At 41.7% G+C, this 13,354-nt stretch overlaps 1 protein-coding gene across 1 annotated transcript in view; it reads right to left on the reverse strand.

The window, feature by feature from the left end:
- PARP1 (poly(ADP-ribose) polymerase 1) overlaps positions 1–10,082 on the reverse strand; it is a gene marked incomplete in the record, with an annotated part of 25,254 nt that extends 15,172 nt beyond the window's left edge. The window contains 3 exon segments of the mRNA XM_072409940.1: positions 7,249–7,463; positions 8,480–8,598; positions 10,067–10,082. Coding sequence (XP_072266041.1) covers positions 7,249–7,463; positions 8,480–8,560 — 296 coding nt within the window.
- Between the last annotated feature and the right edge of the window lie 3,272 nt (positions 10,083–13,354).

A 13,354-nucleotide genomic window follows, 5' to 3' on the forward strand; every position in this document is an offset into this window, starting at 1 on the left:
AAACAAAAACAAAAAAAAGAATGAATGTTTATGGACAGATATTTTGTAACCCACTGATATAGAATGCAGCTGGCAATACTAAAAATGTTCCATCCTTCCCACTCCTGAGATCCTCATAGTGCCACCATGTCTGGTGCCAAACAGACTTTTGAGAGCAAAACATTCCAAAAGCCAAATTATTCCTAAAACACTGTGGCCCTGTTCATTTCTATTACATCCACTGGATTGCCTTGGACCTCCCATGAGAATGAACCAACGTTACTTACAAATATGGCTGCAGTGTGCACTAGCAAGTGTACCCAATCAAGGAGTTAGGATTGTAAAGTCCGTGTGACGCAAACAAATATGTCCGTGTGACGCAAACAAATAACTTCAAAAGCTAAATGCAAGAACATGAAAGCTAAATGAATGCAGCGCTGTAATCATTAAAATAGATGTAATGTTTGAAATGTGCAAACACCTTAATTTTGCTTTGGTATCAGCCGTTTACAACCCCCTGTATAGAAGAACTCAGAATGGAGGAAGGAGTAGCAGCACCAAGAGCCCATTGATTGTGCTGCAGTGCATACAGAGAGTAGAATGACAAAAGTGAGCTCATCAATCTGCTATTATCTTTTCACTGTCCAGTCGCAGGCTGTGTGCAGAGTGATGCACATCTCTGAATGGAATAAGCAGAAAACTAAATTCTTTGACTGGACAATCAGGGCAGGTATGTATTTCATCTGCAGCACAGTGCTTCAGAGGTGAGCACTTTGACCTTTGCAGCGCTGGGTCTCAGTTTGAATCTTAGCTAGGACACCATCTGCATGGAGTTTGCAGTTTCTCCCTGTGTTTGCGTGGGTTTCCTCTGGGTACCTCGCTTTCCTCCCACATTCCAAAAACATGCAGATAGATTATTTGGCTTCCCCCCAAAACTGACCTTTGACTGTAATATTATTTAAATATGATTATGGTTGGGACATTAGATTGTGAGCTCCTTTGAGGGACAGCTAGTGACATGACTAATAATAATATTCTGTGTATTCAGCTCTATGATGGAAATATGGCAGATCATACAAAGCACAGAATCCTAACTTGTAATCTGGATCCCATCTGCACTAGCTCCCTAATTAGAATAGGTGCTTGACAAGCTGTGATGCCTGTTATCTCTCAAAATGGATATTTTCTACCCTCTAGGGTGGAACATTACAAGACATTACTGCTTCAATGGCTAATTAATAGAGTCATTAATCAAATCTACTGTCAACACCTTACTAAAGTGATGAAGTGGAGCAGCTGGCCTGATGTAGAACTGAGAAATAAAACACACATAAATACAGGGGGACAGAAGTCTCCGGCCTGGAGAGCAAAAGTCTGCAATCGCCCGAACCACAGAAGCACCACTTACAACGTCCCAAGCAGCAAGTAAGTGTCCATCATCTCTTCGATTGTAAGCTCTTCGGGCAGGGTCCTCTGCTCTTCCTGTGTTACTGTCTGTCATTTGCAACCCCTATTTATTGTACAGCGCTGCATAATATGTTGGCCCTATATAAATACTGTTTAAAAATATTAATAATCATGAAATGACAGTAAGTTTTAGAAAGTCTATTTGGATTTTCTGTAGAAATATTTTAGGTGAAAAGTTTGTATATTTGGATTATATCTGTACTACCAGAAAATTGATGTGATCAGTGGCTCAAATACAATTTGTCCAAATCTATTCCACTCTGCCGCTCCATATATTTTAGGGTCTGAAATGTGTTCACATCCACTTGCTGTAAATCTTCCCTGCCTGCCCAGTACAGCCCCGATTACTTTGATGGGGCTTTTCTCTAAGTCTCTAGGGCTGTTATTGCATATAAGAAAGAAAAGGAAAAAAAACAAAAAAAAAACTTGACTGGGGATGCAAATATTTCAGCAGTAAGAGTGGGTAATATTATTCATCACAATAAAGATCACTCATGCGATTACCAAAATAAAAACCTGTTCACTTGTCAAAAACTCCAACATGCCCACTCATTTTTGGAGTAGACAGAGTAATTTGAATATTTACAGAGGGGATATGGGGTATTTTCTATAATTGCACAATACACACATCTCGGCAATACATGCAAATTTCCCTATGTTTTATCCCTGCAGGTACAGAAAAATATCCACTGATCTGTTAGAAACTTAGCGTTCTCTAAACAAACAGTGGTAAGCCTACGACAATCTCTCTGATGCACTAAAATGTTAAAAAGCATCAAACTACCGAACATCCGTATTCTCAATTTTTACCAAAAGCAGTCTTCCCCCCAGCCCCTTTTAGCCGGACGCACCACCTGGCACTTTTCAGTAACCACCGGGCTGTTTTTGGGTGAATACTGAAAAGTTGGGTCACAATACAGGAGCACTGGACAGTCAGGGAATACCACAAAGATGATGGAAAAATGGGACATACTAACAGGGCAAGTGTTAGAAAGCTGGAACAAATTATAGGGGGGGCAGTATAAACCAGACAGAATTATAGAGGGTACGGGATTTCTTTGGCAACAACCAGCAACACTAAATTTGTCATGTTTTGTAAAGGTCCACTTTTTGACCGCCCAGCTACAGCTTTAAAAAATTTCTGAGGAGAATACTGCATAAGGGGTGTCCTGTTCTGTAGTCCAACGTAGCATAACTGGACAGGGCTGACAGCATTTTTGAGTGTACAAGAAGTTATAAATCTACTATATTGCTAGAAGCAGTGTTCAACCTAGAAATGTTTTTTAACCGATGAAGCTGTAGGCAGGTGGTGGCCCCTGTATTGTGACCCAACTCTTAAGTAACCACTAAAAAACAGCCGGGTGATTACTGAAAAGTTCTGGGTGGTGCGCCCAGGTAAAAAGGGCTGGGGAGAAAACTGGGAAGGATCAAGGTATACATATAATGTACTTGCAGCATTTTTTAAGGTATAAAACATGATGGAATTTGCATGTATTGCATGGTACTCACTATGTTGTGTTTAATTTTGCTATGCTTTAGTTGAAGAAGATTGAGAAAGTTAGCTTAGTCAATTCATTTGACTTTTTCTTTCTAAACAAGACATGTCTGACAAGAGCATGTCTGACAAGACATGTCTGACAAGACATGTCTGACAAAAAAAAAAAAGTACCACTAATAGTGTATGACCACCTAATACATGCAACCACTCAAGGCTTACCTTCAAGTTACACCAATTATCTTTTTAGCTATCTGTAACGGTGACATTCTTCTCAATGGCCAGCCATGTAAGAGGAATTCTTCACATTGTACTAATGTACTGTGAGCTGTGGATATAGTAACTATAGCAAGGGTTCCATGAAGACCTGAAAGGGTTCCCTCATCTTACAAAGGTTGACAATCACTGGACTAACCCTTTAAATCAGGGGTTGGCAAACACCGGGCTTTTGGCCAGATACGGCCTAGTTGGTAGTTTGTTCCGGCCTAACGCCCCCTGGTCGATCTGGCCTATCGCCGGCCGGCATCCCACAGGTTGCCGGTGGATAGGCCAGGGGGCGTTAGGAACAACCGGAGCCCCGCCCTTGCAGTTGCTCCCCTATTTACCGCAGCCACAGTAAATACGTAAAGCTCCCTGAAGGTAAATCCCTCTCCTCTGCAATGGATACAGAGAAGGAATTCACTTCAGGGTTCCCTGGTAGTGGGCAGAGCCATAAGGGCGGGTCCGGCCTAGTGTGCTCCTGCCCACCCCATAAATGGCCTAGTGGCCAAAAAACTTTGCCTGCCCCTGCTTGAAATAGAAAGCACAGCACAGGGCAATTTTTCTTTCTATCTCCAGAGTTCAACACTATTAGTTTATAGTATAAATAAAGATGAATTTGTTGCGCGGCTCAATATATATTGCCCAGGTGTAAAAAAACCCGCGTCAAGAAAGATTGCCGTCGTAGGACCAGGAGGAGCCGAGGGGGCACAGCTGCTGTAGGTAATTTCCAGGAGGCGGCCGAACAAGTTGACACGAGTCGTGTTTTCGACACCCGTAGTAGTTTCCACTAACTAGAAGTACCAAGTACATCAAGAGGAAGACCATTCCAAAGTCAGGGGAGTTCTAAAAAAAAGTCTTTGGAGTACCATCTATTTGATACCTTTGTGGCTCACAGCACATGATTAGTATTAGGTTTCTAAAAATTAGAAGTTCAGCCCTAAAAGGTATCAAGGATAAAACTGGAGTTGTAGAAATCCCCCACCCAAAATTGGTAAAAATGGTACAATTCTAACAATGCACCCATAGGTATTGCCTTAACATTTTATTCTTTTGTAAGTTTTATTCATGCAGTTGATCCTAACATTTTAAGAGGATATGAACGCCAGTCTGCAGTTACCTACAGATCTAATGCTGTCCATGGACCCACCTTATACTGCAGGGGAGATTGATATTGCCGTCACAGCAGCTTTAGGAAATATTCTGGTGTGTGTTGCAGTCATGCAAGATCGGAGACTATGGACAGTGACCAACTACTTCCTGGTGTCCCTGTCCGTGGCGGACGTGTGCGTCGGAGCCTTCGCCATTCCCTGCGCTATTCTCACCAGCATAGGAATACCCCAACACAATCTGGAATTATGTCTACTGATGCTCTCCGTCATTATCATGCTTACCATGAGCTCCACCTTCAGCCTTCTGGCCATCTCAGTGGACAGGTACATCGCCATTCTGAACCCTCTACGGTATAAAAGCATTATGACGTCCACAAACACGCTAATTCTGATCATCACAGGTTGGATCGTGGCATTTCTTAGTGGGCTGATGCCACTTATGGGCTGGCACAAAGCACCACCAGAGCACGGTTACTGTATCTTTGTCCATGTCATTGACATGGCGTATCTGGTTTACTTTTTCTCCTTTGTCTATTTCTACCTGCCTGTCATCATTATGACCATCATCTATACCAAAATCTACTCTGCAGTAAGGAGGCAGCTCAAAGGAACATTGGCAGGAACCCACCATGGTTTTGTTGGTAAGCAAGGGGCTGGCATGAAGGAGTTAAAAACAGCAACTTCTCTTTTCACAATTATTTTCTTTTTCATGCTATGTTGGGCTCCGCTGCATATCATGAATGGGTTGAGTCTGTTCTGCCCAGATTGTTACATACCACCTGTAATTCTGGAGATTGGGATAATTCTCACACATGCTAATTCTGCCCTCAATCCCATTATGTACGTCTATAAATTGAAATCCTTCAGAAAGACATTTAAGAACATCTTCCTGTGTGGGAGCAGGTCAATAGTACCAATCAAAAGGACTGATCAGATCTCTGCATCTCACCTACATTAGCATGTAAAAACAAAAATGCTTTTAAGCAAGAAATCCCTTTAGCAATCATTCAAGAAAAATCAGGAAAAAACAATAGGCTGTCATCTTGTCAGTCAATGAGCTTTTGTATCATTTGCACTGCTAAATTGCAAACAAATAATTTGTATTTCTTTTCATCTAGTCAGTGTTCTCCCCGGACCCTTTTAAGCTGGGCGCACCACTCGGGTGTTTTTGGGTGGCTACTGAAGAGTTGGGATACAATAAAGGGGCCACCAACCGCCAACAACTTCCTCCCATCCAGCTTAAAAAACTTTCTGGGCAGAATACTGCCAGTTTTTTCTCTGCTGCAGTTCTGCAACACTTATGGATCTGGCCCCTCATCCAACCTATGACTGGACAATGACAAAAGGTGGTGCAGGCTGGGATGCACATTTTGTTTAGTAAAAGAACTGAAGCCTAACAGAATGGTTCTCTGTGGTGCTTCACCATTTCTCAGCTTTAAAATCTTCTGTACAGGTACTGTAAGAGGATGATACCAGATTTAGGACCCTGCACTGCTGGCATATAAACATGTATTGAGGAATACAGAGCTGCATTAATCTGTGTGTGTTATAATAAAAGAAAAAAAAAAATCTAAGTGTACTAGTAATGTTGTTTAATGAAGTAAAATACATTTTAATTTACTGCACATCTCAAAGTCCCTCTCTTGCCATTTCTGCGGTTGTGAACCAACAGCTAAGATGCACGAAAGTGAACTCAGGAGGTAGCTGGAGAGCAGCATTTTCACAACACTGCCAGACCTTAAGCTGCTGCCCCTCAAACCACTGGTGGGTGCTTTGGAAGGAGAACCTGGCTTGTGTGGGTGGATCTAACATGGGATGAAAACCAAGGCTATGTACACACGTCAGATGATTTTCGTCTGATATTCCCCTCAAGGCTGATACCGGATGAGAATCTGACATAGCGCACAGCGCTCATCGTTCACGGACCTGTTCTGGTGGATCCACAAATGGCAAACAACTGTATTGAAAGTGAAGGGTAGAGAACGCAGTGGGGTGTTGCTCCGTTGTTCTCCCCCTTCACCACTCCATACAGCAGAGCAGCGCTGTATGTACAGCGCTCATTCATGCATCGTTCAGTCTTTCGTCAATGTAAAAGATCCTTTCCAATGACAATAATTGCACGTGTGTACCCAGCCTCAATGTGCTTGGGCAGCAATGGCCTCGAATAGGGATACACAAAGTGAGTGTTGTCAACATTTAACAGGATGTAGGAGAGTTAATACGTGCAAGACCACAAGGTAGTTTATGAGCACATTTTATAGGCAAATGCTAAAGATAATAAAACAGATAAACTCAGCATTGTTATTAGAAAAAAACATTCTTCTGTGATTTCAATTTCCGGTTTACATACCCTTTACTGCAACTTTTGCTTTTACTGTGTTTAAACACTTGTGTATGGGTTGTGATGCTTTTTCACACTCTCCCTTACTTACATCTTCACCAATAGGAAAAAGAATTCTAAATAAGTGTGACCCTGGATACCAAGAACTGGCACATAAAATTTTGTTGAGGTATTGAGAACACTTATGATGCATAAATTGTTCCCATAGGATCCCAAACTTTGCAGCCTGAGAACCAAGGATTCAAACATTTTATGTGTTTTCTGTGCAGCCCTGTCATTCAAAACTAGGACCAAAAAGTTAGGGAGATTCTAAAAATTTTTTTTATCACTGTCACCTTCCGTTTATATGTTGCACAACAGCGACTTTCAGAAAATTGCAGTTGTGTTAAAGTTGTGGGCAGTGGCTTCATCCCCTACAATCCGAGACCATGGTAGGTGAGGACACTGAGGGTCCACTCCCCAAAAACTTGGACCATCAGTGTGCTGGTCCCGATACCCCTCCTAGACCTCAAAATTAATTTAACCCAGTTCTTTATTGGTGTTCAGCTTAAAAACCAAAACAAGGACCTGGAAAATCTTATTCAACACAGACATACCCCTCATTCTTTACTGCAGGAAGCTTGGCTTTTAGAGCGTCTTTGTCTTCAGCATTCAGAATAGTAAAGCCCTTCATTTGGCTGGCGTTGTACATTGGTAGGAAGCCAAGCTCCTCCCGGCGGCTTACAAAGCAATCTGGGTGGTACCAACGATCGATCATGCCAAGCTGAGGTCGCTCCACATCCAAGCTTTTCTTAGATAATCTAATCTGACCCTGTACATAGGAAACACAATGAAACGTAAAACACAGGAAAAATTAGGACACTTTTTTTTTACTCCATAAACTATAAAATTAAAGTCTGTGTATATATGTACAGACAAAGTCTGTTCTGCCAGACAAACTTCTTCCTGTTGCTCCAAGCAGCTTTATAAATTGGTGTACCCTGCCTACAACATATAGACCCAACATACTAAAACAGAGACTGATATGGTGATGATGGAAGTCGTGTACAGTGTTCTCTCCAACCCTTTTTAGCTGGGTGCACCAACCAGCACTTTTCAGTAACCACACAGCTGTTTTTGGGTGGGTACTGAACAGTTGGGTCACAATACCTACAGTTTCTTCCCACCCAGCTTAAAAAAATTTCTGGGCTCAACACTGCACATAAGAACAAGAGCTACATCATCAATGTTTGCATAGTAAAGACATAGTAAAAGGAATGAGGAGGGGGATCCTTGACATTGTAATGGTTGACTTGTGTGAGGACAAGTATGCATACTTTTATATTATGGCAAATGCCATCCCAAAATCCCAATGGTAATTGGGATTTTGCAGTTAGGTTAGATTAGTTAGGTTAATTGGCTTCACCCCCAAAATTGACCTTAGACTGTGTTAATGACATATGATAATGGTAGGGACATTAGATTGTGAGCCCCTTTTAGGGACAGCTAGTGACATGATTATGGACTTTGTACAGCGCTACATAATATGTCGGTGCTATATAAATACTGTGTAATAATATTAATATTATGTAGCACCTACTTCACTTCAAATTGATCAATGAGACCAGAGGATGATAGAGGTTTCTCTGTAAAATTATGTCAACCGCGTGTGTGTGTGTGTGTGTGTGTGTGTGTTTGTTTTCAACCCCCCCAGCCTCTAAACTTAGAAGCCAGCAAAGCATTTATTCCCTAATTTTAAATTTTAGAATAATAATAAAAAAACATTTTTCAAATTACCACCACCATTTGCAGTGATAGCTGAGAGATATTTGTTTAGAATCATTTTACCTTCTCAATTTTTTGCTCACAGCCTTTGCAGGTGCTCCTATTGGACTTTGCATATTCGGCTGCAAAATCATTCAGTGTCATGTCTGCTTTGCCACCTTTGGCATCTCCTCCACCTGCCCCTGTAGGTAAAAACAAAATGATCAAAATCAGCGTGTTCAGCTATTATCATCAGCATAGGTAAAGTTCCAATAAAAGCTTCATTTAAATATAACCAATAGTGTCAAAATGCCATTTCACTAAATGTCATGGAAACCTCAGATATTACCATGTAAATGTAGTAGTATCATCATTGTACAGCTCAAAGGCTAAGCTGACAGCATCTTTATCCACTACTGTTCATGCACAGAACTACAAAAGAAGGGAGGATTTAGGGCTATTAACCCCGCACATGAACATAAATGGCTTTCATATTTAGATAACATTTACTTTTCTGGGCGTTGCACTTTAAAGTGCACTTAACTCTTTTTACCCTATCACATTCATCTTTATATACGTGGGGGTTCCTTGGAGAGTGGCCCGATATGGCTTGCTTGACAGTCACAAACTAAACAAAATAAATGCATGTCTGAGCAGGTAATGCTGCTTTCGTAAGGGTTTTTTTGGCAGCCAGGTGTACAGTAAAAATCTTGCAGTTGAAATGTGAACATGCAGAGTTTTTTTTTTTTTCCCCCTCTTCCCATTTTCCACACCCAACCCCAGCACATACCAGATTACACGTGTATCTTACAGATATCTCCTGATAACCTCAGAAAAAAAAAAGAGCTGGAAATATGCAGCTGTAATACTAATCCTTACTAGCTTGACAAGGTCAAGAGCATATTGGAACAAATGTTCTCCCCCCAGCCCCGCCAGTTTTCAATAACCTGTTTTTGGGTGGTTACTGATGAGTTGGCTCACAATACAGGGGCCACCATCCGTCTACACTTTTTTTTTCCCACCCGACTTTAAAAAAAAATACTGTGTTGAACTCTGAAATTATTTTTTTTTTTTGTCAGGGGGTTCTTGGCAGCAGCCTTGCTGTATGTTTTTTTCATATTGCACAGGCAGTGTCCAGGGACTGCTAATCCTACTGCCTCCATGGACTTAAAAAAGGACTGTGCATTTAAGTGCATTTAATACCAAAGTATACAGAGACCACCCTTGGGTTGGTGAGGGAGAGTGAAGAGCTACAGTAGTACCCAGCAGATAAAATAAAAGTGTGTTATCAGTAAGAGGGGACAGACAGGTACTAGGATTGTGCATGCAATTACAGCAGTGGATCAACTGTCACCTGGATAAGAAGCAGTGCTAGAAATGGAGCTGGAAGGCAGATTTAGGCATGTATATATTCTTTCAAAGATGTAAGTAATTGATTCATGTGGAATAGGTTAGAGGGGAATGGGTGTTATGAGTCGAAATCTATTTTATGATAGTCAACCAAAAGGACTCATTATGAGTAGCATAAAAAACACTAAATTCAACAGTGAACAATAAATGAATGTGTGGAGTGTTCAAGTGACTGTCCTCCTATATACAGAGCTAATATTACCCATTGGACTTGAATGAAAAAAATAAAATAAAAGGATCAGTGTCAGACCAAGCACTTACCTGCTGAGGCACCACCAGTCTCTTAGATTGTAAGCTCTGTGGGCTCTCCTCCTGTGTCATTCTTTGTATCTGTCTGTCATTTGCAACCCCTATTTAATTGTACAGCGCTGTGTAATATACTGGCGCTTTATGAATACAAGGTTTATAATAATATGTGCAACAAAGGATAGGAAAAAATGCAATGTTTTAACACCATCATGTATACACTGGAGGCCAATAACATGTGGTATGAATGGGCCCCATCAGTAAACGCCACTAACCAGGTGTGACTTTTTTTTTAATAATTACCAAGCCACCAGACAGACTGAGATAAAACCCGCACACTTCCTCTCCATGTTATCTGTTGCCCAGAAACCAAAGTGATATAAAGACAATCACGTGCCTGAACTATTCATGCATTCAGCTTCCCTCAGATGAAGGAAAATAAAAATGATGTGATTTCTGGTTACATTTAGAGTAACAATCACAAGCAGGCTTCCTGTGTATGGGGATCGGCGATGTCCATCTTACAACAGAAAATTAGGAAAATGCATGCAAACACAACGCTGTACCCATTCATATCTAACAGGCTACGATTGGGATGATCACCAATCTCAGGATGCAAAATAAAAATCGGAGGACACAGATAGAATAAATTATTAAAATGAAAAATATTGAGGTGGCTCCACACTTAGAATGACTCAGGAATCAATATGCATGACTACAGCTGGAGGACTTTCCAGTCTTGTTAGTACAGTGGAGCTGTTCACAATCCCAGATAAGAAAGAGATTCAGACATCACTGTCTGCACTGAAACTGCTGTATCACAATCACCAGAGGCTGCACAGACCTTGGGAAATCATAGCTGATGATACAAGAAATAATATACTAAAGCTAAAAAGCAGGAGCAGCCATTTGTGTTTATTTTTATTCTACAGACAAGGACTTTGCAGCGTCCCAGGTTCCAATCTCAGCCAGGAGACTATTTGCATGGAGTTTGCAGGTTCTCCCCGTATTTGTGTAGGTTCCCTCCGGGTACTCCGGTTTCTTCCCACATTCCAAAAACATGCAATTAGGTTAATTGGCTTCCCCTCAAAATTGACCTTTGACTATATTAATGACATATGACTATGGTAGGGAGATTAGATTGTGAGCCCCTTTGCGGCACAGCTAGTGACATGACTATGGATTTTGTACAGCGCTGCGTATTATGTCAGCGCTATATAAATACTGTGTAATATTAATAGTACTGAAAGTGCTCATATCTATACAGGGTCAGGTAATATAATACAGGATATCTGTATTCAGGGCCACCATCAGAAATTTCTGGGGCCCTTCCTCCATGTTTAAAAGTTACAGCATTGTGAATCAAGGGCAGTTAGGAGATATGAAGAGGGACAGTCCCTTTAAATCAAGGGCAGTGGGGAGGTATGAAGAAGGACAGTCCCTTTAAATCAGGGGTATTGGGGATGCATATAAAACCAGTCCCCCAACATTAGAGACAAAACCCCAATTGACAAGAATTGGAAATGCCTCCAACCAAAAGTAGACCCCCCTCCATTGTTTACAAACAGGAGGATGGGAGCTCGGGTCATGGAATGTCACATCCCTGATAAGCAGAGCCATTAACATTCCTTAACTGCAAGTGGGGGAGAAATAAATGGAATCCTGCCCTCTACAAGGACAGCTTCAGAGTTCCTCCTCTTTTCTCTCAGCTGGTAATTACAGGATGCTATAAATCCAACCTGATGCTCTGCTTACCATTCACTTCCTGTCTGGTAAAATGTTGACCCCAAAACAGGAAGTCAGGGGAAATATCTAACGAAGCCCCAGAAAGCAGTTAAAACCAAACAAACATTGCAACCTTTATTCCCCATTTTTTTTTTACAATTCTACAAAACATAGCTAACATCTTCTGCAGGGGGCAAAGGATATGTACAGAGGGGAGCTCATAGTGTGATGTCCCTAAACGCAGCCATTGTCTAATGCGGGGAGAAGATGATCCCCCTATCATGTCTCTGCAATGTGGCCGGAATCATATAGGAGAACATACAAACTCCATGCAGACAGGACTAGGAAATCTAGGTTGGGCACGCACCAGTTGACAGATGTGTGATTAATATAAATGATTGCTATCTGCTTGATAATAATTATAAACGTGATCATTGTGCAATCAGTGATCAGGAATATTGATTTAAAACCAGAAATGTTCTCCAATGACAGCTCCATGATGTTTACCCTGACAACCAGCTTAGCAGCGTTGTTAACGTAAACCGCAGGGAGCGCTCCTATTGGCTAGCGGTTCTAAGGGATCTTCACTTCCACAAATGAAAGATCAGACCTCCACAGTTCTTGTCCCACTTTCTGTCCTGATATAAAAATTCTCCACTAGCCACTCTCTTTCCTGCTCCAATGACCTACTAATGACTTCCTCACTCATAACCTCATCACACGCACGGCTCCAAGACATTTCTAGAGCTGCCCGACTCTCTGGAATGGTCTTCCTTGTCCTATTCGGCTTACTCCTACTTTCTGCTCATTTAAAAGAGCTCTCAAAACCCAACGCTTCAACCTCAGCTACCCATCTTTTTCTGTCTCCTAAAACCCTCACTACTCACCCACCATTCCATATCACTCTCCTATTGTGTGATACTTCCCCCACCTATTAGATTGTAAGCTCTTTTGGGCAGGCTCCTCTTGTGTCACTGTCTGTATCTGTCTGCCATTTGCAACCCCTATTTAATGTACAGCGCTGCATAATATGTTGGTGCTATATAAATACAGTTTATTAATAATAACAAGGATCTCCATGGCAGGGATTATTAAAATGCATTGAAAAAACAGGAGATGGTTTATAATCTGGGTACTTCCAGGTATGGAAGGAATGAGGAGGGGTCATGTGACACCCATACTTATCACCTGACCCTCCAATCAGCATGCACAAGAACAGTCAACATAACAGGAGGGGAGTCATGTGACACCCCTACTTATCACTGGACCCTCCAATCAGCATGCACAATCAGTCACATGACAGGGTTTTATCTAGTACACACTTTTAAGGGGGCACAGACAGGTTGGGGGCAAGGATGTAAGAGAGGGGGAGAGGGTAGTTTTGCTTTTGGATGGGGCAGGTTCGCTTTTCCTAAAACCTATGGTGTGGCCACAAGTGCCAGCATGCCCTGAGACCTAGAAGAGCCCCAAAGGGTGATGATAAAGGAGGTCTATGTACAGAAATTAGAGATAAAGGGCCCCCAGTATGGCTCTGTGGCCCCCTAGCACCCTCAACCACCTACTCCCTACCTGCACCAT

Source organism: Pyxicephalus adspersus, chromosome 4 (genome assembly GCF_032062135.1).
Source record: "Pyxicephalus adspersus chromosome 4, UCB_Pads_2.0, whole genome shotgun sequence".
Classification (NCBI taxonomy): Eukaryota; Metazoa; Chordata; class Amphibia; order Anura; family Pyxicephalidae; genus Pyxicephalus; species Pyxicephalus adspersus.